Genomic DNA, 26,842 nt, shown 5'->3' on the forward strand with positions numbered 1-26,842 from the left:
TTTGTTTTTTTTAAATTGTATTCCTTTTTCGCAATTCTAGGTACAAAATAAAATCTGAATAGTTCTGGATTATTGCTGCAAGTTGACTTTTCAATAAACTATCACGCTCTGCCAGAAAGTGCAAAGTTTTAATCCCCCTTGCACATCATGATGTAACGGTATGTCACGGTAAGGACTAACTTCCTGCACCCCGACATAGTTACGTCACAGTGAAGAGGCCTTCCGTAGCGAGGGCTGGCTGTACTATACTGCTGACATCCCACTGCAACGGCCGGAATTGGAGATAACTCTGATCCCGTCTGTTTAACCCCTTAGATGGTCAATAGCGACCGCGGCATCTAAGGAGTTTAACAGAGGGAGGGGGCTCCCTCTGTTTCCCCATCTGCACTCCTGCAATCATGTTGTTGGTTGTCATGGCAGCTGGGGGCCTAATGGATTGCCTGACCGTTTTACACGGACAGGCAATAATGCTTTGGTATATGAAATAGACCAAAGCATTATAGAAGCGATCAGGAGATTGCATTGTGAACTCCCTCAGTGGGACAAAAAAATAAATACATTTAAAAAAAAATAAAAATAAAAATTTAAAATTATAATTAAACTTTTTTTTTTTTCTTCATAAGCGACTTTATTCTGCAAAAGTGTTTTATAAACACACATATATGGCATTGCCGCAATCATTAAAACCAATATAATAAAGTTAATATGCGATTTTAAATACATGTTGAACTGCGTAAAAAAAAAAACATAAAAAAACTATGTTGAAATTTTTATTTTTTCCCCCAAAAAATATAATATAATTTAAAAGTACCCCAAAATGGTTCTAAAATGACTCGTCCTACATCGATGGGAAAAAAAAATTATGGCTCTGGGAATGTAATGACAAAAAAATGATTATTTTTCTATAAAATGCTACTATTGTGCATAAGTAGTAGAACGTAAAAGAAAAACTGCAAATTTAGTGTCGCCGTAATCGTACTGACACATAGAACAAAGGTAACATGTTTATTCTGCACGGTGAACAATGCAAAGAAAAAAATGGAGATCTTTCTGTTTTTGTTTTTTTTCCATACCCTTAAAAAGCTACTAAAAGTGAATTAATATTTTTTATATATTCTGTTTCTAATAAAAAATATATCTGGTCCTGCAAAAAACAAGCCCTCATAGGCCCTGTTCACACGGATCCGCCTCAAAATTCCACCTCCCATTAATTTCAATGGGAGTCAGACACTTTTTTTTTTTTTTTTTTTCCCCCCGTTAGCTGATTTTTTTCGGCTGGCCGGAAAAACAAGCTTCCTGCTCTCAGATTCCGCCCGAACCTCCCACTGAAGTCAATGGGAGGAGGATTCTTCCTATCGACGGCAGGAAATACTCTGGCGGATTTTGCGGCTGGATCCGTGAACTAGCCCATACAGTTCCATCGGCTGAAACATAAAGTTATGGCTCTCATAATGCGGTGAAACAAAAAAAGATGCTTTGGCCTAAAGACCGAAAATAGGCTGGTCCTGAAGGCGTGATAGCTTTGGGAATATGAATTTTTGTATGTTTCGCACTATGTTAAAAAAAAAAAAAGTTCCTCTCTGATTCATTGGAGCATTTGATGCTCTGTTGACCACTGCGTTGTTGGGCAGTTCTTGCATTGGCAATGTGATTGTATATACTGCATTTTTTTTCTTTATTGGTCTACATTGATACGAACTGCAGCAGGTTCAACAAATATATGTTCAAAATATGTAGTGTCTGGTGACTGTTCCTTCTCTTCTGTCAGCAGCTCTAGTTTTCGGGATTTTATGGCACACGAGAATTTTTCAGCGTAAGCAATCCTGTAAAAGCTGGTCAAGGTCCAAAAGGTAGTACATTGTTTGTGGACCTTGGTCACCCAGAAGCTAGGATTTTAATGTATTACCAATAACCTGACATTTCATAACATATGAACGGCTTCTTTTTCGCTTAACCCATGTAATTGGGTGCAAGATTTAAGAGAGACCCCACTGATCACATAAGGTAACATTGATGACCCCCTTCATGAGAACTATGATAAATAGGCTTGAACATTGTAGAATAGAAATGTATAAATTATAGTATCCCCTCGATTACGATGACCATGTGGGATTTGTTATTTTTGTATTTTGTCTATTTCTGTAAAAAAAAAAATTGCAGTGGTTAAAAAAATATTATGACCTGTTCATGACACCGTGGAGAAATGTCTTCTATTAGTGATGTATCTTTTCCAAATTCCATTTTTTCCCACCCTGTGTGGAGCTTCGTTGTCAATTGACTGTATGCGGCTTACAAATGATGGAGGGGGATGACACATTTGCTAGTGGAGGGTAAATGTGCCATGGAGATCGCTTGGTTGCTACATGGTAGAAACTTTACCGTAACCACAGACGCAGAGCATATCGGGTGTTTAGGAAAGAAGCTCACAACGGTTGTGTTTTTTTCTGTTTGCTATTGCGCTTCTCTCCTTTTGTACACAAACACTGGCAGATTGTTGCTCTGCTTTCCAGGACTGTCTTTGGATTGTGTCCAGGTTTTTTTGCTGGCTGGAGTATTTTGGGAAATCTACACACTACGTTGTTGATTTGAGGACATTGCTATATTTATCTACACCGTAGAGTGGAAAATCCATTGCACCAGGTGCGGCTTCGGCGCTGTGAGCGCATGAACGTACCATCCCATTCAAATGTATGGGAGAGCCGCCAACATTTTTAGTCATTGATGCAAAGATCTCCGAGCGAGGAGCTTTTATTCTACAGATTGGGGGAGGTTTAGGAGCTGGAACCTCCGCAATAAAACATTTTGATCTAGCTGTGTGTCATATTATAACTTTATTAAAACCGGTGGTATGTTGTAACTACAGTGCAAGCAACCAAGGACTAAAACCTAACCGGTAGTATAAGCGATTACTCCCTAATATGAATAGGAGAAGTTGGGGTACCCACACACGTAGCGGATTTGTTGTGGATTTTCCTTAGCGTTTCCACAATGTTTCTGCAGCAAAATCGGCACTTCTTACATACAGATTGTGGTGTTTATTTTGCGGATTTCATCCATTGAAAAGGTTGGAATCTGCAGTCAACATAATGTGGAATTAAAAATCTGTAGCATGCTCTGATTTTCGTGCAGAAAATGCTCCGCAGCATTTTTATTTTTTTTCCACTTTCAAATTTTTTAAATCTCTCCACAAATAAAATCTGCAACAAATCTGCTACGTGTGCATGGGGCCTTAGGGGGTCGGATTTGCTGCAGATTATTTCTGCAGCAAATTTGCATTGAAATCCGAATCGGCAAATCTGGTGCAGATTTGGTGCTTCAGATTTCATAAGAAGAAGAAAAAAAAGTAATTTGTTTTAAAATCTGCACTTGCGGATTTTGCTCCCTACCAGTATTTGATTGCAGATTTTAATTTCCCTATTGAAATTGGTTGATTTTAGCTCATTAAAGGGGTTGGCCACTTTAGGTATGCTATTTCCAAATGCGAGTAAAACATTAAAATAGGCAATTTACTAATACAATATCTTTCGAAGTTATGCTATGTTTTTTTGCCGTGTGAAGCCCCCTGGTTCCCATATCCACCCCCACAGTGCGCTGCTCCGTCCATAATATGGCCGCAGATGGAGGGACACGTGACGAGTTTCTATATATTAGAAACTCTGCTGAGTTTTGTAAAGTCCGCTTAGAAAAAAAGGTGATTTGTGAAATAAGCTTCTTCTGTCGTCCGCCCTCCTACATCTCTGTGATAAATAAGGCACACATATATTTGGTATCCGCATACATGGGAGAAGTGGCAGAATGTGAATGGAGATGAATTGTGTCCGTGGTCTATACTGTGTGTAAAAATTGCTACCGTAAACTGACGCATTTGGCAAAAAAATGAATGATGTCATTTATGGGGTGTTTCCAATATTTACAAAGTATGGGAGCACCGTCCGTAAAAAGCAAAAAATAGGTTCCATCTTTTGCGGAGGCTTTCTACGGCCAGGACACCTGCCCGCAGATGTACGGGAAGGTGTCCGCTGTCACTAGAGGGAAAATTGGTCCGTAATTGCGGAGCGTAATTAGTCCTTAATTACAGACTAAATCTACGGTCGTGTGCATGGGGCCTTAGATTCTATTAATACCTACTTGTATGTGGTTTTGGCTGTGTGGGTAAATGAAAAACACCCTTCACCCCCAAATCTTCTCATTTGCAATGTTGCTGCATTTTACCTGGGAGCTCATGACAGTCGGGACCACTGCAATGTGCTGATCACTGAACTGGGAAACTTCAGTTCACCCTCCTAGTAATTACAGATTCCCGTCGAGATTTTCCCAATTGGTTACTATGGGAACTATGTAATAGCTCATCTGAAAAGCTGTCAGAGTGATTTAAAAGTGTGTCCAACATATTGCTTTGCTCTTTCTACTTTCCCACCCACCAATCTTCTAGGTTTCCATGACAACTGCTTAAAAGGAAAAAAAAAGCATTTATCCATAACACGCTGCATGTTTTACCTCATGATGTGTACAGCCCGCCGGAGGGAGAACTTGAGATTAGCGGCCTGTTGTGGACGCACTGGATGGTCTGTAATTGTACATTGTATTCTGTTGCTGGATTTGAAAACCGTTCAATTTGAAAAGAAAGTTTCCTTTAAAAATTGAATCTAATTTGTTATCGTTATGTTAAGTTTTGTTTTTTTCATTTTATGGCTAGGGCTCCATGGCCATTTAGTCTCCCGCAAGTTACTGTAAAATTGCAGCGTTAAGTCGACTTACGTGCGACCTCAATTTTTGGGGGGGAATAGGTAGTTTGACCATTCCAGGATGGTGGAAACTTTGATGTTGTGCTCGAGTCACGGTAAAGCCAAAATTCTTCCGCGTCATGATGGCATAAAGCTGTATTCTGAAATGTGATTGTCCAGTTTGAACACTCCCTTTTTAAGGCTCTGGTCACACAGAAATATTTGTTGCAGATTTTAACTGCAGGTACTGCGCTGAAAATGTGCAACAAAGTTCGGTATGATGCACTAGTTCAGTACACGCTAAGAAAAAAAAAATCTGTGCTGATTTTAGGGCATGCTACTGATTTGCAAATTTCAGCATGCCCTACGTGTCATAAATTTCGTTCGGATTTTTGCTGCAGTTTTCTCCCTTTGCAGTGCAAAGGATGACATTTGTGGCAAAATCCATTTGTAATACATATCTATATCCTGAACCTAATCCATTTTTTTTTCCCTGGCAGTTTTGTCTGCCGGCCTCTTCACCTTCCCTGTCTGTCTGTGCAGTTCCCATGTGTTTCTCCTGTCTGCAGCTCCGCTGTGCAGAGGGCGCTGTGGTTAGAGTGGTGGTGAGTATGTGTGTAGTGCTTATCCTACAGCAGCAGGCCACCGCGTAGAGATTTGCTGTTGGGCTGGAAAAATTCAGTTCGAGCTTGTGAAAGGCATTTCCGTGTGACTAATTAGGTTACATTCACACGAGCGTATCGGATTCATGCGCGTGAATCTGGTCCGTGTGTGTTGCGTTACGCATCGGTGTTCTTTGTGAGTGGCATGTGTTTTTCACACACTCGCAAAGCACTTTTTTTTTCCAATGGAACTGATGTGCAAATCGCGCACAGCACACGGATGTAAAAAACGCACCAGTATAGGACATGCAGTGATTTTCACGCAAGGGACACACACTGCGTGAAAACTCCTGCATGTGTGAATGGCCCTATTGAAATCAATGGGTCCGTGTGCTCTGCGTGATTTTTCACGCACCGCACGAGTTTTACGCTTGTTTGAATGAGCCCTAAGACTGGAAGTGGCTGTGACCAGGGCGGAACTAGACCAACAGAGGGGCCAAATCATCCAAAGTCAAGAACAATGTAAAAATGCGATAGCCAAACAAAGGATGTAACTTGATGTGCAGGCAAGGTTCACAAGCCGCTGTCCCCTTTAAATAGGCTACCAGACCTAATGTAGTAAAGTAGAGGAGAGCCGCAGGGCTGCGGTAAAGACAGAAGCCGTCACTGGAGAGTAGAAGCGTCCGGTTGCCCAGCGGGGACCCGCCACATTAACAAGGTGAGGTGAATGGCAATTAGAAGAAAGCAAGTATAGAAAGAGGTAGCCAAACACTGCAACTTCTTTCTCTACGTTCCCTGATACCTCTATTCCCTGGAACCAAATGTGATGCCCTGAGGGAAAGCAGTAGGTGGCAGCCAGCTTAACTCCCTCTCCATACATCATACGGTACAGTCGTGCCTACCATAGCACATCTCAGATAGGTGAGTGGAACAAAATAGCCTACGTGTAATACAATCTTTTACCCCTGTTAAAGCAATATCACTTTAGAGAAGCGCCCGCCTAATTGTTTTTTTTTTGTCTTACTCTTATAATAAGCAGGAATGAGCTGTTTGGGTTTTTTTTCTCGCAAATATATTGAACTTAGTTGCAATACCACGTACAGCCCAAAGACAAGAGGAGCACTGTTTCTGGAAAGACCCTTTATTCTAATCCTGTACAACTCCCTAATTTATGAAGAAGCGATGAGCCCCTCCCCATTCATGTACTTGTTAGAATCTTGGTGGCCGGCATTTACTTGCAAATCCAACCAAGGACAGACATGATCTGCATGGAACATACCGTATGGAATTGTGAGTCCCAATGGGGACAATAACTAAGGACAAGCTCTGCACAGCGCTTCGGAATGTGTTGGTGCTATATAAGTAGCAGAAATAAAGATCTATATGTACTCATGTCGAGACTTAAAGAGGCTCTGTCACCACATTATAAGTTCCCTATCTCCTACATAAGGAGATGGGCGCTGTAATGTAGGTGACAGCAGTGCTTTTTATGTCGAAAAATTATCTATTTTTACCACGTTATTAGCGATTTTATCTTTATGCTAATTAGTTTCTTAATAGACAACTGGGCGTGATTTTACTTTCGACCAAGTGGGCGTTGTACAGAGGAGTGTATGACGCTGACCAATCAGCATCATGCACTCCTCTCCATTCATTTACACTGCACTAGCGATATAGTTATATCACTATGTGCAGCTACATACACAAGCCCTAACATTACTACAGTGTCCTGATAATGAATACACATGAAATCCAGCCTGGACGTCATGTGTACTCCGAATCCTGACACTTCTGAATCTTTTTTTTTTTTTTGTGAGATTCCGGCAAGTGAAACCAAATCTCGTTTAGCTCCGTAATCTCGCGAGATTTGGCTTCACTTGCCGGAATCTCACAAAAAGAGTCAGAAGTGTCAGGATTCTGAGTACACATGACGTCCAGGCTGGATGGTCATGTGTATTCATTATCAGGACACTGTAGTAATGTTAGAGCTTGTGTATGAGGCTGCACATAGTGATATATCTATATCGCTAGTGCAGTGTAAATGAATGGAGAGGAGTGCATGATGCCGATTGGTCAGCGTCATGTACTCCTCTGTACAACGCCCACTTGGTCGAAAGTAAAAACACGCCCACTTGGGCATTAAGAAAGCTCATTAGCATAAACTTAAATCACTCCTAACGTTGTGAAAGAAGATCGTTTTTTTTAAATAAAAAGCACTGCTGTCACCTACATTACAGCGCCCATCTCCTTATGTAGGATATAGGGCACTTATAATGTGGTGACAGGGCCTCTTTAAAGCACTTCATTTGGAGACCTTTCATCATGGGGAATCTTATTGAATCTGCGAGTTTTCATAAAAACAGATTTGGTGGTAAATGGACAGATTAAGTTCTGTTCACATTTGCGTCAGGGCATTCCATTGTTCTGCTCCGTCAGGGGAGCAGGAAAAGGTAATGTCGGACGCAACGGTTCCGTTGCAACATGGACATCATCGCTGGCCAACAGAACCCATTGACTTTAATGGGTTCTGTCGGCTTTCCGTCGTTTTACCGGAAAAAATAGTGCAGCATTCTGCGCTATTGTTTCCGATAATTCCTGCCAGATCTGCGATGGAGGCTCTGAACAGAGCCTCCAATGCAGATGTGAACAGCCCCTTATGAGGAATTGCTTGCTTTCCCCATGACTTGTTACAGTATTTATTTATTTTTGATCCATCATATCGCCTTTTTACGTGTAGCCAAGTTTATACAGTGGTCTTTACATTGACTCACTCTCCGGGCTGTTTTCTCTGGAAGGTTTCCAAAATGTATTACCAATGAAACTTCGTTTTATAATCCTACTGAATGTTAAAATAATCCCTAAGCAATGAGAATTTCTGCAGCTATTAATACCTAGTGAATGTCGCCCATTATTCAGCATTGTGCTGTACCGGACTGTATTTACTTTAGAATTTGATCTGCTGACATGTTTAAGGCTTTGTACACACTGTAGGATATGACGACAAATCTGTTCTGGAACAGCAGTGTTCTCCTGAATGTGTGAAGTTGTTAATAGATTCTGATTTGCCCACTATTAAGAGGAAGTATTAAATGGATTAGGCAAGGAATGGCTGGCACCGTCTTGCACACCAGGTCCCTGTTAGTACTGTTTAAAAAGAACAGAATGTGCTCCGATCTTACAAGCTGGAGTCTAGACAATAAGGAAAAAAGTTTAGGCAATAAGTTTGCACATGGGTTTGATTTAATTTTAATGGGTTTTTTCTATTCTCACACTTTTTTTTATTTTTTTTGTAATTTTGAAGAAGTAACGCAACTTCTTTCCCCCATAGGGTACTTTTGAAAATCTCATGTTAAATCTATTTTACTACAATTTGTCTTGCATCAGAAATGTAAGTTCCTTTTGGTAGAAGACATGAAACATAAGAAAAATTACAAAGGAACTGGTGGTTCTGGTATTACCGTTCTGCTCCTTTGGACGGAGGAGAACAAGGGAAGGACCATTGCAGATGTGAACGAGGCCTTACATGGGTTTTCCCAGATTTATATAAATAAAACATTGCAGAATGAAAAAAATAACATACATCTATGGATTGACTTTTAGTTGGTGGTTTTGACAGAATGAATAGCGCAGTCGACTACAGTATCGATTCCGTCAAAACTACAGAACCCTTGCACAACGTTGACAAATGAAAACCATTTTGCATCGGATCAGTCCCCATTGAAATCAGTTTGTTTCAGTTTGGATTCCGTTCATGGGTTCCCCTGATGGAAAGCTCAGATGGAACCGATGAACGGAGTCCCGACGCAGATGTGAACGAAGCCTATCTTCTTTTTTTTTTTTTTTTTTCTTTTACGTTTTTTTTATTGAAGAATTCCAGTACAAATGTAACAAAAGTACAATGAATGGCACATAAGGGTATGTTCACACAGAGTTTTATGGAGGCAGAAAATTCTGCCTCAAAATTTGATCTGCCTGCACGCCGTTTGCCGCGTTTTTAGTGGAGTTTTTCTCCTGCGGCCAAAAAAACACAGCTAAATACGCTTTCTCTGCCGCCCATTGATGTCAATGGGAGGTCAGAGACGTAAACGCCCGATGATAGGGCAGGTCACTTTTTCCCGCGACACGGTTTTTCCGCTCGCGGGAAAAAAATGTCTCCGCCTCCCATTGAAATCAATGGGAGGCATTTTCGGCAGTTTTTTTGGAGCGGTTTCCGCATCCAAAAACTTGTCAAAATACTCTGCGTGAACTGGCCCTAAAAGTTCGTAACCATGTTTCACAGCTGTTGTATATAAAAGTAAACGCTCATGAAGAGTATATAAAGAAACCAGCATATTAAGTTAACACATTAGAACATAGAAAAGTATAAAAGAGAATAGACCCTGAGCCCTTACATACATAAATACATGCATATGCAACACCTGAAGGTAGGTGTCATCCAAGGAGTCCCTCCTGTCCGCTTACCTGTGCGAAGTAAACTGGGTAATTAACCGCTTCCCGACCGCCCACAGTAAATTCACGTTGGCATTTGCTGGGCTCTGTGCAGCGCCGACGTGAATTCACGGTGGGTGTTAAAAGCGCGATCCGGGTGTCTCAGAGTAGCGCTGACACCCGGATCGTGCTGTTAACCCCTGCCTCTGGTCCCGGAGATATGACCGGGACCTAATTGGTTCAGGTCCCGGTCATGTGATCGCAGGGAAAGCTTGTTGTAGCAACGAACTGGAAAGTTTGTTGCTACAACAAACTTTCCCGGGGACCGATTGCGGGTGCTGCAATTGGTTATAAGGCAAAACCGGAGGCCATACAACAGCCCACGAGTCTGCCATGCACGGCAGCCTATGAGAACCAGCCGGAGGCCGGTCCTCATAAGCTTCCTGTCAGTGTGACTCCCAGCGTCACACTGACCGTTTATAATACGTTACACTACCTAGGTAGTGTAATGTATTATAGCAGCCATCAGTGCTGCAGGTCTTCGAGTAAAACAAGTAAAAAGTAAAAAAAAAAAAAAAAAATGTTTTATAAAAGTGTAAAAGCAAGTTATAAGTTTCAAAAACCAAAAATGCTGTTTTTCCTATAAATCTTTTATTATAGGAAAAAAATCAAAATGTTAAAAAAAAAGTACACATATTTGGTATCACCGCGTTCATAACGACCCAAACTATAAAACTATAATATTATTTTTGCCGCACAGTGAACACCGCAAAAAAAATAATTAAAAAAACAATGTCAGAATCACTATTTTTTGGTCATCAACTCTCCCAAAATATAGAATAAAAAGTGATCAAAAAGTCGCATGTACCCCAAAATAGTAACAATAAAAACTACAACCCGTCCCGCAAAAAACAAGCCCTTACACAGCTTTTTTGACTGAAAAATAAAAAAGTTATGGCTCTCAGAATATGGTGACACAAAAAATAAATAATTTTATCAAAAAGTGATTTTATTGCACAAATGCCACAAAACATAAAAAAAACTATATACATATGGTATCGCCGTAATCGTATCGACCCGCAGAATAAAGTAAAATGTCATTTATAGCGCACTGTGAACACTGTAGAAAAAAAAAACATTGTCAGAATTTATGTTTTTTTGTCACTTTGCTTGCCAAAAAATTCTGATAAAAAGCGATAAAAAAAAATCACATGTACCCTAAAATGGTACCAATGAAAACTACAGATTGTTCCGCAAGAAATAACCTCAAACAGCTCCGGTAAAAAAAAAAGTTCTGGCTCTCAGAATATAGCGACACAAATTGTCGGGCGCCATTTATCAGTGCAACATAGGCCACATATCTGCAGATTATTATTTATTTACCCCATTATTATAACCTCTTTATTATCTTCTGATGTACTCTGCCCAGTTTACATATGCCCCCACATTATAAACTGAAATACCAGCAAAACCCCAAACAGAACAGTTACCAAGCAAAATCTGCGCTCCAAAAGCCATAAGGCGCTCCCTCCCTTCTGAGCCCCACAGCGTGCCCAAACACCAGCTTACGTCCACATATATGATATTTTGAATCCGGGAGAACCCGCTAAACATTGTATGAGGTATTTGTCTTCAGTGGCACAAACTGGGCACAACATATTGTGCATTAAAATGGCATATCAGTGGAAAATTTTAATTTTCACTTTGCACCATCCACTGCGCATTAACGCCTTCGCGCACGACGACTTAATAGCATGTCGTGGTGCGGGGGGGTTATATATGGAGCGGGCTCATGCGCTGCGCCCGCTCCATATTCTGCAGGTATCAGCTGGGTATTACAGCTGACACCCGGGACTAACGGACAGGAACAGCGATCGCGCTGTTACAGGAGCCTGCAAAAAATGATGTTATACTGCAATACATTAGTATTGCAGTGTATTGTACCAGCGACCTAATGATCACTCATTCCAGTCCCCTAAAGGGACATTTGGGAGGTTTCCACTGTTTTGGTACCTCAGGGGCTTTGCAAATGCAACATGACACCCGAAAAACATTCCAGCTAAATTTGAGCTCCAAAAGCCAAATATTGTTCCTTCCCTTCTGAGTCCTGCCGTGGGTCCAAACAGCAGTTTATTACCACATATGGGGTATTGCTGTAATCAGGACAAATTGCTTTACAAATTTTGGGGTGATTTTTCTCCTTTATTCATTGTAAAAATTAAACATTTCTATGTTTTTTCAGGAAAAAATATATATTTTCATTTTCACGGCCTAATTCCACTAAATTCAGCAAAAAAAAACTGGGATCAAAATGCTAACTATACCCCTAGAAAAATTCCTTGAGGGGTGTAGTCTTCAAAATGGGGTCACTTTCGGGGTGTTTGCACTGCTCTGCTCCCTCCAGGGTGTTGCAAACGCGACATGGCACTGAAAACCAATCCAGCAAAATCTGCGCTTCAAAATCCAAATGGCGCTCCTTCCTTTCTGAGCTCTACTGTGGGTCCAAACAGCAGTTTAGTACCATATATGGTGTATTGCCATAATCGGGAGAAGTAGCTATCTGCGCCAGGATGAGTTGCTCCTTTGGACACCAGATAAGAACGTCTCTGTTATATTTCTGGTACACTGTGTACTGTACAGGCTCCTGTCCTCATCGTAGAAAGTCATTTACAGTCTCCAGCAGCTGCAGTATTTCTGACTTTTATATGCGAGAACTTCCTATATCTGCATTAGTTATTTGCTTAATCATGTTTTTTTCTTATCTGTGGTTGACATTTTGGGGGCTTTGAAACCAATTTATTTTTCTATTTTTATTTCAGTTCCCTTTGTATCTTTTTTGTGTAGGCTCCTTAGTTTTGTGTTCTGTGTTATTTTGTTGCTTTTTTTTTTCCACTCTTCCATTGACGTGCCTCTTTATTACAGACACTATTTATAATTACAGATAAGAAATTTCAGTGACCTACTTTATCTGTGTCACTGTTCAGGGAACATATCCTGTCTGATCTGTTTTTCTAGAGAGAACCAGTGTGTTCCCATTCTCTGCTCTATAACATTCCTCCAAGATTTTATTAGGCATTTGTATGTGCAATCTGTAAACTGCAGTGCAAAAAAACAACAATGATCGTTTTAGGCGCCATACACACGACCGTAGTTTATCTGGAATTACGGATCAGAGCATTACAGATGAAATTGCTGACCCATTCATTTCTATAGGCCAAGGACACCTTTCCGTATATTTACAGATGTGTGTCCAGGCCGTAGAAATGATCCACAAAATATAGAACATGTCCTGTTCTTGTCCACAATTGCAGCACGGATTCACCAATAGAAGTCTATGGGCGCTTCCGCAATTGCAGACTGCTACAGATGTGCATCCATATTTGCGTATCCAGATTTACGGACAGTAAAACTGTTGTGTGCATGAGGCCTTATTGTGCAGTTTATTTTCACCATTTTAGGCCCCATGCACACGAACGTGTTTTTGCGGCCGCAATTCCCCCGAAAATCCACGGGAGAATTGCGGCCCCATTCTTTTCTATGGGGCCATGCACACGACCGTAGTTTTTACGGTCCGTGCATGGCTCGGGAACCCGCACCGCAGAAAGAACGGACATGTCCTATTACGGACATCTTCTGCGGTCCGGGCTCATTGAAAACAATGATGGCGGCCATGTGCATGTCCTACGATTTGCGAGCGGCCCGCGGCTGACAGTCCGCAGCCGGCCGACCCGAAAATCACGGCCGTGCACACGGCTACGGTCGTGTGCATGAGGCCTTAGACTTTTCATTCTCAGCTTAACCTGCAAGTCGCATTTTCCCATCAAATATTTGACCATAGTCGACAAAAAAAGGTAATCTTAGTTCAAATATATCATCGTTACACACGTCGGGCCACAATATTTTCCTAATGCCGGCTGCCTGATCGAGCTCCATTTTGATGTTTCTGGTTAAATAGCCTTGAACGGGCAATTGGTCATGAATACAAAAAGTCGGTTTTCTGTCGTATGGACCGAGATTGTTGCAGCTATGAAGAATGTGATGCACAACGGGATTCCAGCCGAGTACTGATCTTCATGTGCTCCTCTTTCCATTTGTGGGTCCGCTGCGGTCATTGCCTAGAATTGGCTCATTTTAATTCTAAACTTTTCTGCATTCACATTTTACGTAAATTCTTGAAAATGACAATCAATGTATTGTAGTATGGATTAAGACCATTCTATTTCTCTTTCTCCTATGGAGGTTCTATCCTAGGACCTCAAAGATGCTGTTTATTATTTATGCATGTTATAATTTATAGTGAGAGTATGTGCACACGAGAAGTGGCTTTTACGTCTGAAAAGACAGACTATTTTAAGGAGAAAACAGCTGCGTCGTTTCAGACGTAAAGGCTCCTCCTCGTATTATGCGAGGCGTCTTTGACGCTCGTAAATCTTGAGCTGCTCTTTATTGACTTCAATGAAGAACGGCTCAAATTACGTTGCAAAGAAGTGTCCTGCACTTCTTTGCCGAGGCAGTCAATTTACAGCTGTCAAACGACGACGCGTAAATAACAGGTAGTCTGCACAGTACGTCGGCAAACCCATTCAAATAAATGGGCAGATGTTTGCCGACGTAGCCGTATTTTCAGACGTAAAACGAGGCATAATATGCCTTGTTTACGTCTGAAAATAGGTCGTGTGAACCCAGCCTGAAGCTTGATTGATTAACATTGGCTATATAAGGAACTAGCATGAATCTAGCATCTTTGTAATATACCTTTTTTATTTACCTTCTTTTATTATATTTTTCTGATTATGTGCAATGCAGAATTAATTTATTTTTATTTTTTCCTGGAAACAATCAACAAGCTGCTCTGGATTGATCTTTTGTACTTTTAAGGCTTCGTTCGCATCTGCGTCGGGGGTTCAGTCAGGGGAACCCATAAACGGAAACCATAGTTTTCTGTTTGCATTACCATTGATTTCAATGGTAATGCTTCCATTGCTAATGATTTCAGTTTGTCTCCGTTCCGTAAGGTTTTCGTTTCTTTTGTCGGAATCAATAGCGCAGTCGACTACACTATTGATTCCGCCTAAAAACCTGAAACATTACGGAACGGAGACAAATGGAAACCATAAGCAACGGAAGAATTACCATTGAAATAAATGGTAATGCAAACGGAAAGCTATGGTTTCAGTTCATGGGTTCCTCCAATGGAAAGGTCTGATGGAACCCATAAACGGAACCCCGATGCAGATGTGAACGAAGCCTTATATGTGATAGTTTAGTTAACAATGGTGGCATGCTGTGAATAGATTGTGGGCAGGTTTACACGAACGCGGTGTTTTGCATGCGCAAAAGGCACTTAACAGCTCCGTGTGTCAGCAGCATATGATGCGTGGCTGCGTGCTTTTCGCGCAGCCGCCATCATTATGACACTCGGTGTTTGTAAACAGAAAAGCACGTGGTGCTTTTCTGTTTGCAATCATAATTTGCCTGCTGTTGCGCGAATCACGCACGTCCCACTGAAGTGCTTCCGTGTGGTTCGCGTGATTTTCACGCACCCATTGACCTCAATGGGTGCGTGATGCGCGAAAAACGCAGAAATATAAGACTTGTCGTGAGTGTTTTACGCAGCGGACACCCGCTGCGTAAAAATCACGGACTGTCTGCACGGCCCCATAGACTAACATAGGTCCGTGCGACGCGCGTGAAAAGCACGCGCGTTGCACGGACGAATTACACGTTCATGTAAATCCGCCCTTAGGGTATGTTAACATAGGTCGGATTTGCTGTGGAAAACTACCCAGATACCAAATGGTATTTTATTTAGTGTGGTAAATTTTTGCACATAAATATTCTGCAGCACGTGGATGAGATTTTTAAAATATCATCCTCTTTGCTGCCACTGTAATGCGCTGCAGATTTTTCGTCAGAAAATCTGGACAGAAAATCTGCAGGAATTAGGCTACGTGTGAACGTAGCCCTGAAGGGGTTTAACATTGATGACCTGTCCCTAAGTTGGAACATCAATGTGTGGTCAGCTGTCTGAGTCTAAGCCCCCGGGACTGCCACAGAACCGTGACAGTTTCACCCGTGTACCACACGCATTCATAAGAGTTCTGCAGTTTCTGTAATTATGCAGCCATGTTGTGTTCATTTCCGACAACCCTTTTAGGCTGGGTTTAACATCACGATCAAAATGCATGTTTTTATTTTTTTTACATAAATCATGGCAAAGGTGCAAAATTTTGAAGTGATTTTTCACAAAAAAATGACGGTTTGCTGCAAAAGTAACGCATCGTGTAAACGCAGCCTTAGAAACGGACAAATTATGCCGCAAATCTACACCAAATCTCATGGCTGTCGTAGATTTTACATTCTGGCGCACGGACGACCAGAGATGTGCCTAATGTATTAGGTGTTGTGAGTCTCTTAATTGGGCGCATTTTACTCCCAACTTATGAAGGGTCAGTATTAATAAATTGCGCCCCGCAATGGCATTCAGTCCCTGGGATTGAACCATTATCGATTTTAGGTTATTACCTATCTAGTGGATCGATGATCATTTGTTACAACTGAAATACCACTTGAAAGCGAATGTGTCACTAGAAATATATTTTTTTTTACGTTTAGCAGTTAGTATATAACACAGTAGAAGTAAGTCGGCACCACTCTCAATCTTCACAGCATGGAACAGGCAGATAGATGCAAGTGGAGTCAGGGTTTCCTCATTTAAGCAAACTTCGGGCGGTGCTCAGCATAAAAACAGACAGTCTTGTAGTATAATATGGATGAAAGAAATGAAAATGCGGCACTCACCCGTTTGCAAATCTTTTTAACTTTATTGTGTCACCTTGGCGAGGGTAAAAGCATTACAGGGAGGACAGCTAGTTGTAGGTTACAGCCTGTTTCGCGCTGGAGATCGCGCTTCTGACCAGAAGAAGCGCGATCTCCAGCGCGAAACAGGCTGTAACCTACAACTAGCTGTCCTCCCTGTAATGCTTTTACCCTCGCCAAGTTGACACAATAAAGTTAAAAAGATTTGCAAACGGGTGAGTGCCGCAGTTAGGATATAAGTGATTACACATTGTTTTAATTTTTTCACAAGTCAGGAAATATTAGATATTAGATTCTAATTTATAACATTTCCACGTGCTGGTCACTAGAGGGAGCAATTCCCGAAATTGCAGCATTGGCAATTTGGTAAAGCAACCTCATTGCTTTATGCTGCAAATTTGGAGTAGACCCACTCGCTCTAGTGTCCTCAAGCAATCCCCCTCCCTTATCCTGGCTAGTGCCAGGAGAAGGAGGGGGTTGAATCTTCAAACCTCTTACACTGTGTGTCGCCATTTTCTGAGCGAATGCACAGAGTAGGAGGATTAGATACAGTGGTAATCAGACAGTATAACACTAACATACACAACTTACCTGCTCCTGTCGCCTCCGCTCCTACACCTTGCGTCTTCGCTGCCTTGAACATATGGGCGGAAGCCGCGACCGGAAGTAGTCATCTTACTGTCCGGCTGCGGCTTCCGGTCCACATGAAAATGGCGCCGGATGTCACTCTACCAAAGACCTTCCTTTTGGTCTGTGTTCCCACACAGACGGCTCCCGTTCGCATTCTCTATGGGGATGTATGTGCCGTATTCTATCTCTGTATGTGTCGTTAATCGATACATACAGAGATGGAAAAAAATAAATGGCAGCCCCCATAGAGAAGTAAAAGTAAGAAAAAAAGCACAAGAACACAAATAAATAAAATTTATTTTAATACCATACTAAAAGCAATATTATAGATGAAAAATAAATTTCGTGACACCTTCCCTTTAAATCCTGACCTGTCAGCAGAACTTGAGACGCTGATCTAGATAATAAGTGTGTGTATAAATAAATATTGTAGTGTTTTGTTTTTTCTCCCCTTATCTTTATAGCGGTGTTTTTCCTCTCGAATCATTTGTCCTTGGATCTTGGGGTCATCTTTGTGAACTCTGTGTCTTTGTCAGTGTGCCAGGTGCATTAAAACCATCGCACACTGTAAACTAGTTTATCATTGAACAGTATTTAGTAATGTTACATCCTAAAAATTGCACAAGGTGTTTTTGGACTTTCACTATGACCTTAGAAGTTTGTCGAACGTTTAGCTACACTTTGACATGTCATCGTGACATGTCAGAAGTTTGGATTGGTGGGGGTCCGAGCACTGAGACCCCCACCAATCTCTAGAACGAAGCAGCTGAAGCCCTCATGTGAGTGCTCAGCCACTTCGTGTCTGTTCGGCTTTTTCCGGGAAGCCGATGTATCGGAGTACAGGCTCATAGACTTTCTATTGAGTCCGTACACGATACATTTATTTCCGGAAAAAGACGAACAGACACGAAGCGGCTGAGCGCTTCAGCTGCTTCGTTCTAGTGATTGGTGGGGGTCTCAGTGCTCGGACCCCCACCAATCCAAACTTCTGACATATCACTATGACATGTCAGAAGATTGTCAAATGTTTAGCTACACTTTAAGGGCTTATTCAGACGAACGTATAATACGTCCGTGCTACACGCGTGATTTTCACGCGCGTCGCACGGACCTATGTTAGTCAATGGGGCCGTTCAGACTGTCAGTGATTTTCACACCGCGTATGTCCGCTGCGAAAAACTCACGACATGTACTATATTTGGCCGTTTTTCGCGCAACACGCACCCATTGACGTCAATGGGTGCGTGAAAACCGCGCACGGCACACGGAAGCACTTCCAAGTGATGCGCGCTACAGTAGTCAAAACTATGAATGAAAACCGAAAAGCACGACGTGCTTTTCTGTTTACAAACATAAAAACAGAAGGTCATAATGATGGCGGCATATGGTGATGACACACGGAGCTTTTATGGACCTTTTGCGTGCACAAAACGCACGCTCGTGTGAATCCGGCCTAAGATAGCAGGGGTGGTGGTTCAAGGAGAAAAATTTATTCCATCTAGCTTCATGTTTCAGTTTTCATCCACTCATATCCGTTTAAAATCTGTGCAGTAATGTTTTTTGCATATAATATGATAAATACAACACTAGTCAAACATTTAGATACACAATGTAACGATTATGGGGTATGTGAACTCACTAGGCCGCTGCGCCGGAGTGGCAGCTGGCCAAAGAACAGTCTAGGCTTGCACGATGGATCAAAATATCGATACCATTTAGAGACCGTGTACCCTCAAGCAGTTCAATACCATGTATTCATGTATTTCAATACGAAGTTGTGCGGCCGCACAGCTTAGTATTGTAATACATGAATGTAGTCAGAGCGGGGCTGTGGGTGAGTAATACAGCCATTGCCCCGCTCCTGAAAAGTGTATGCGCATGGTCAGCATGATGTGATGCGGCTGGCGCTGCACTAATGAGTGACGGCACTGAAGGCAAAGAACATGGTGGGCACACTGCAAAACACCCGCATGTTCTGTCTTCAGTGCCGGCCACATCACCTCATGCTGACTGGGCGCCGACACTTGTCAGGAGCAGGGCAATGGCTGTATTACACAGCTGCAGCCCCGCTCGAACGGTGGAGATTAGAGCGTGCCTCACATCAGAAAATGGAAGAACTTTTTTTTTTTTTTTTTAATAATAATTATTGGAAAAGGATCGTTTTGGTATCGAGAATCGCAATACTACACAATGCATCGTTATCGAAGTCCAAATTCTGGTATTGTGACAACCCTACAACAGTTAATGGAAGGTCTAGCACAAGTATACCTCTATGGGAGTCCAGACAGACACGTGATGTGAATAGTGGCGCAGATGACGCTGGTCGTGGCGCAGATGACACAAACATGACTCCATTAGACTTCCGCTCAGGAACAAACACAGTTACAGGATACCTGGAAAACTGGGAACAAGATACATTATTACAGCAGAAAGTAGGCCACACCTACTATCTAGGCCCGCAAGCAATGCGTCCATATAGAGTTGTGTACTATACACTGCATAGTACCAAAGATGAAAGAGGGGAGCCAGGGGCCACAGGGTGAGCACCTGAGGGCTGCCAGTTATCCACCGCTTTTTAGAATGTTGGTGAAGTCATCAAAACTATACGACAACATAAATGTTATATTCAGATTCTGTAAAGTAACCACCCCATGGCTTCATATGTTTTGAACTCTTTTATTCAACTTCATGAGGTAGCCTTTTTCTATCATTCTTGAGTGAGTTCCCTTATATGCGGAGCATGTGTTGGCTGCTTTCTCTCACCTCTCCAGTACAGCCTGTGCCAGGTTAGGTTATCTAATGCAGCACTTCATCCAAAACGAACTCTCTTGGGTCTTCGGTCAGGTGACTGTGGAGGCTAAAACAAATCAGATAGCATGTTGCCACAGGATGCTGTGGTGGGCATTCTGGTAAAACACCCCCACACCCTTCTACATACTCCCCATTCTTAGCGGTTAGAATCAAGGGTTTTCACGATACCAGAATTTGGACTTTGATACCGATACTTTGGCCTGTAAAAAAACGAAAAGTGGGACATGCTCCATAATTCCCGGTATGGTTCTAATGCACGGAAACCCTTCCGTAGCAATACGGAAAGGTGTCCGCGGCCAAAAGGATCGAACGGGTCCGTAATTGCAGACCGTATTGCGGTCCGCAATTACGGCGTGTCTTTTACGGTAGTGTGCATGAGGCCTTAGAGCCGGGCTGCAGCTGTGTAATACAGCCATTGCCCTGCTCCTGACAAGTGTACGCACGCAGTCAGCATGATGTTCCGTTTGGAATTTTTGAGGCAGATTTTGCTCGGCCTGCACGCTGACTTGCGCTTCGTTTTTTGCCAGCAGCCATTGAGCACCGCGGGCAAAAAACACAGCGAAATATGCTTTCTCTGCCTCCCATTTATGTCAATGGGAGGTCAGAGGCGTAAACGCCAGAAGATAGGGCATGTCCTATCTTTTTCCCGTGAGTTTTTCCGCTCGCGGGAAAAGAACTCCTCCGCCTCCCATTGAAATCAATGGAAGGCATTTTTGGCAAGTTTTCCGACACGGTTTCCAAAAACTCTGTGTGAACTCCCCCTAAAGGGGTTGTCCACTACGGACAACTGATGACCTATCCACCGGATAAGTTGCTCCGGCTGCCTCCGGACATTGGACATACATGCCGGAAGCAGTTGGCTCTGGCCACGGAATAGCGGCCAAGCTGCACTACTGCATCGATGCTCCTATTCAAGTGAGTAGGAGCAGAGCTGCAGTTCTGCAGCAAAGCCGCTACGCAATGTACAAAGCCAACTGCTTCCGGCTCCATACATCGCATAATGTGCAATAACATCCGGTGCCCACAGGCAACCAGAACAGCTGAATGGTGTCGGACCCGCACCGATGATATACTGATGACCTATCCGGTCGATAGGTCATCAGTTGTCCAGTAGTGGTCAACCTTTTTAAGATTGTTGGATCTTCACCATGCTTAAGGCCTCATGCACTCGACTAGCCATGTGCACAAGCATGATTTTCTGGTCGGCCGGCCACGGAGTGACAGCCGCGAGCCGCCCGCAAATTTCGGGCCGTGCCCATTATTTTCAATGAGCCCGGACCGCAAAACACGGCCGTAATAAGGCTTGCCCATTCTTTCTGCGGTGCGGGCTCCTGGGCCATGCACGGACCGTGAAAACCACGGTCGTGTGCATGGCCCCATAGGAATGAAAAGGGGCCGCAATTCTCCTGTGGATTTTCGGGGGATTTGCTGCAAAAGCACGTTAGTGTGCATGAGGCCTTACACTGAAGCCAATTTTGTCTAGATTGGTTGCTGTGTATAATTATGGTGCTATATGGTCTTGGTTTTTATGACTTTTTTTCCTCTAAATATTTATTCAAAGGTGTGAAGTACCTATGTGTTTTGGTCTAGCTTGTTTCTGCTGCATTTATGTTGTGCTGTTACTATTGTCTATAAATTCTAAAACCATTTCCTTCTCATTTCTCCCAGGTAGATTTGGGTACTGGACTAGTGGTTGCTGATTTCCCATTGAACAAAAAATGGCTTCTATGTTGTTTAGCAGACATATGACACAGACCTTGCAGCAAAACTCCAGATTACTTGTACCATGTAAGTATGTCTGCATTTGCCTTGTATAGGTTTGCACAGTCTTGGTCCCAGCAAGAATATAAATTTATTAGTTAGGCTCTGTTCACATAAAGTTAACAATTCTGTGTCGCCAATAGGCTCCCATGGTTGAAAAAAAAAAATTATATATGTGTGTATATATATATAGTGTATGTATACCCATTTGAACCAATCGGGTCCTTATGTCACTGACAGATCAGCTAGCGTGGGCTGCTTGGTATTTGACCGCAGGAAAGGCATTTCACTGCAAAGGACACATGTACTACGTCATGACTTATAAAAGCTTTCTGCAAATAGAATATAAGGGTTAAAGAGGCTCTGTCACCAGATTATAAGTGCCATATCTCCTACATAATGTGATCGGCGCTGTAATGTAGCAAACAGTGGTTTTTATGTTGAAAACCATCATTTTTGAACAATGAGCAATTTTAGACTTATGCTAATTAGCTTCTTAAGACAACTGGGCGTGTTTTAACTTTTTACCAACTGGGCGTTGTACAGAGAAGTGTATGATGCTGACCAATCAGTGTCATACACTTCTCATTGTTCCAGCAATGAGAAGTGTATGATTCTGATTGGTCAGCGTCATACACTCCTCTGTACAACGCCCAGTTGGTAAAAAGTAAAAACACACCCAGTTGTTTGTTAAGAAGCTAATTAGCATAAATCTAAAATTGCTCATAACTTGGTCAAAAATGATCGTGAGACTCTGGAGGAAATATATCAAGACTGGTGCAAAGGTAAAAGAAGTAGTTTCCTATGGCAACAAATCCATTTCCAACTTTAATTTTTCTGAGGCCTTTTGAAAAAGGAAAGCAGAAATCTAATTGGTTGCAATAGCTAAGTACTACACTTTTCCTTTGCACCAGTTTTTATATATCTTCTCCATTGTGTGTGTTTTAGCGCATAATCAAATTTCGTGGGCCCATCTGTCATGACAAGGTTACCTTATTAAGATGGGTCCCTACACTAAACATTATACCTGTACAACAGGAGACTTACCTCTTTCTCTTGGGCCTGAGACTACAAAGTTAATTCAGGATAGGAAGGAAGCAGCTTTATTCTGCTCTAATTAAAAACAGCCTTGCACAGATGGGAGGAGTACACGACCAAGATGGAGGCAGTCATGGCCCCCAAATTTACAATAAAGTAGGGAAGGTGTTAATCTGTTCTGGCTGCAATGCGAAGCAAATAAACACAAAGATGCAGCAACACCCTGCAGGCGCTATGGCTATATTCACATTTAAGCTAGGTTATTCTGTTCCCTTATAGACGGGGAATAACGAGAAAAAACGGAAGAACCGGATCCGTCTCATGACGGAATCCAACAGCAACTGTCGGAACTCAACGACTTTACTGGTTTCTGTCGTTTTCCTGGTGCAGTGTCCACTATTTTGTCCAGCAAAAATGACAGAATTGACTATGGAGCCTCCAATGCAGATGTGAACAGATGTATGCATTTAATATTCTTATTATTTTAAATTTCATTACCGAGTTCTTTACTTATAAATTTGTGGTTCTTTACTCACATTTTGATCAAACTGTGTGAGCCCACGTACCACGACATGGCGACCTCATTCAGTAATTTAAAGACTTGTTCCAGATTTATAATTAAGATTGGGTTACATAATACTTTCCAGATTTCATGGCTCGTCATCCTGCTGCCAAACTCTTCTACTAAAGCTCTTCCTTTTTTGTCACTTAGTAAATGAGCTGGCTGACTGAACCACCGCATTAAAAAAGCAGCGCTGTCTTATCTGAAGGCTCAAGATGTAGCCGGAAATAAATGTAGATTTATCTGTCTACTTTATAAGCTACAATAACCGTAGAAAATCCCACAATGCAATCTATGTCAATCTTGATGGAGTATCCTACTCTCTATGGACTGTGCCAAAATGGTTTAACACCTTAATGCATAATCACGTACATTCACGGCATGGAAAGACAACCATTTGCACATTCCGCTGTGCATGTACATGATGGCACGATCACCATGGAAGCCTTGGTGTGACTGACATCCGTGCTCCCGTTGCAACGACTAGGATTGGAGAAACTGCCAATCCCGGTCATTTAACCCCTTAAATGCTGCGGTCAATAGTTACCACTGCATTTAAAGAGGCTCTGTCACCAGATTTTGCAACCCCTATCTGCTATTGCAGCAGATAGGCGCTGCAATGTAGATTACAGTAACGTTTTTATTTTAAAAAAACGAGCATTTTTGGCCAAGTTATGACCATTTTTGTAGTTATGCAAATGAGGCTTGCAAAAGTCCAAGTGGGTGTGTTTAAAAGTAAAAGTCCAAGTGGGCGTGTATTATGTGCGTACATCGGGGCGTTTTTAATACTTTTACTAGCTGGGCGCTCTGAAGAGAAGTATCATCCACTTCTCTTCACAACGCCCAGCTTCTGACAGTGCAGATCTGTGACGTCACTCACAGGTCCTGCATCGTGACGGCCACATCGGCACCAGAGGCTACAGTTGATTCTGCAGCAGCATCAGCGTTTGCAGGTAAGATCGACTTAGGGTATGTGCACACACACTATTTACGTCCGTAATTGACGGACGTATTTCGGCCGCAAGTAGTGGACCGAACACAGTGCAGGGAGCCGGGCTCCTAGCATCATACTAATGTACGATGCTAGGAGTCCCTGCCTCTCCGTGGAACTGCTGTCCCGTACTGAAAACATGATTACAGTACAGGACAGTTGTCCTGCAGCAAGGCAGGGACTCCTAGCATCGTACATAAGTATGATGCTAGGTTCGGTCCGGGACTTGCGGCCGAAATACGTCCGTCAATTACGGACGTAATTAGTGTGTGTGCACATACCCTTACCTGCAAACGCTGATGCTGCTGCAGAATCAACTGAAGCCTCTGGTGCCGATGTGGCCGACACGATGCAGGACCTGTGAGTGACGTCACAGATCTGCACTGTCAGAAGCTGGGCGTTGTGAAGAGAAGTGGATGATACTTCTCATCAGAACGCCCAGCTAGTAAAAGTATTAAAAACGCCCCGATGTACGAACATAATACACGCCCACTTGGACTTTTACTTTTAAACACACCCACTTGGACTTTTGCAAGCCTCATTTGCATAACTACAAAAATGGTCATAACTTGGCCAAAAATGCTCGTTTTTTAAAAATAAAAACGTTACTGTATTCTACATTGCAGCGCCGATCTGTTGCAATAGCAGATAGGGGTTGCAAAATCTGGTGACAGAGCCTCTTTAAGTGGGTTGACAGAGGGAGGAGGCTCCCTCTATCACCCATCCGTGGCCTGAGACGGGTTGCCATGGCAGCCGGACGCCTAACGAAGGCCCCCAGACCTTCCCCGGCTTTATACATATTAGGCTGTGCAAGAGGCATTTCCTAATAGATTGCCGTGGTTTGGCATAATAAATATGCCAAAGCATTATATCAGCGATCAAAAGATCACTAAGTGAAGTCGCCTTGTGGGACTAAAAAAGATAATTAAAAAACGTTTATTAAAAAAATCAAAAAATGACCGTAAAATTAAAATCACTTCTTTCTATAAAAAGTGGTTTATTTTCTAGTAGTATAAAAAATAGACATACAGTATATGGTATTGCCGCTATCCTAACAACCCGAAGAATAAAGTTTACATATTAATTAAATCGCCTCGTGAACGGCGTACAAAACCCACCCCCCCCCCCACAAAAACGTCAAAATTGCTGTCCCCCGCGCCCCCCTCCACGCAACATTCTCACTCCTGTATACTAATACATAATAGTGTGTCACTATGAAAAAGGCTGCTGTGGGGGCAGCACATAGTGTGCCCGTAACATCAAGCATACTGAACAGACAGCCATACGGTCCAGCTAGGAGCCCAGGGCTGACTGTGGGGCATTCCGCCAGTCTCCTATCACATCAATGGAAATGTGGTGACGCGTTCGAAGAGGGGAGTCCCCTTTGATCATGCAGCGGTTACCGACCGATCAAAGGGTTAACCCCTTAGTGACCAGCCTATTTTAGGTCTTAATGACCAAGCTATTTTTTACGTCTCATTTAAAGAGCTATAACATTTTTTATTTTTGCGTCAGCATAGCTGTATAAGGTTTTGTTTTTTGCAGGACAAGTTGTATTCTTTATCGACTTGGGAGGGGTGGGTAGAAAAAAACCAGCAATTTTTCTTTGCGTCCTAAATTTACGCTGTTTACCGCGTGGTATAAAGAACACAATAACTTTATTCAGTGGGTTGTTACGATCGCAACGATACCAAATTTATATAGATTTTGTATGTTTTACTGCTTTTATACACTAAAAGCACTTTTTTTTTACAAAATTGTTTGTTTTTGTGTCTCTCATGCCTTTTTTTTATTTTTCCGCCGATGCCGCTGTATGGGGGCTTTTTTTTTTTTGCGGAGCGACTTGTCGTTTTTATTGGTACGATTTTGGAGTATATGTGACATTTTAATCACTATCAAATGTTTTTAAGGCAGGTATCACAGAAAGCATACATTTTTGAATTTTTATTTTTTTATTTTTTACGACGTTCACCGTGCGGGTTAAATAATATAATAACTTTATAGTTGGGATAGTTACAGACGCGGCAATACCAAATATGTGTAACTTAATGTTTTTTTTAAAATAATTAGACATTTTGTAAGGGGGTAATAGTGGGTTTTTAATTTTTCTTCTCACTTATTTTTTTTATTACCTTTTATTAAACTTTTTTTTTTTACTAGTCCCACTAGGGGACTTCACTATGCGATCGTCCAATCGATTTTATAATACACTGCAATACTTTTGGCCTAGCAGGCATAACTAGTGGCAAACCTGGGGGCCTTTCTTAGGGCCCCCCGGCTGCCCTAAAAACCGACACCCTGCAATATTACTCAGGGTGCCGGTGGGGTGAGAGGGAGCTCCCTCCTTCTCTCCAAAACCCCTTTAGAAGTTCGGGTCTGTAATACAGATTTGTAGGAACTCTGTGCCACCACACAGTGGTGTGGTTATAATCTCTACGCTTTATTTACATTAGATTGTGCAACTACTTTATTAGGC

General features: G+C 42.2%; 1 protein-coding gene across 4 annotated transcripts in view; it reads left to right on the top strand.

Annotated features, from left to right (window-relative positions):
- Positions 1-26,842, top strand: part of ABAT (4-aminobutyrate aminotransferase) — a 105,139-nt gene that overhangs the window by 21,169 nt on the left and 57,128 nt on the right. For 3 of the 4 annotated variants that reach the window (XM_075830082.1, XM_075830081.1, XM_075830083.1), the window contains one exon: positions 21,683-21,802. In XM_075830082.1, the coding sequence (XP_075686197.1) occupies positions 21,733-21,802 (70 nt within the window). In that variant the 5' untranslated portion in view covers positions 21,683-21,732. The remainder of the gene's footprint in view (positions 1-21,682; positions 21,803-26,842) is intronic. The other variant, XM_075830084.1, reaches the window with a different exon arrangement.

The sequence above is a fragment of the Rhinoderma darwinii genome, chromosome 6, assembly GCF_050947455.1.
Source record: "Rhinoderma darwinii isolate aRhiDar2 chromosome 6, aRhiDar2.hap1, whole genome shotgun sequence".
In the NCBI taxonomy this organism is placed as follows: domain Eukaryota; kingdom Metazoa; phylum Chordata; class Amphibia; order Anura; family Rhinodermatidae; genus Rhinoderma; species Rhinoderma darwinii.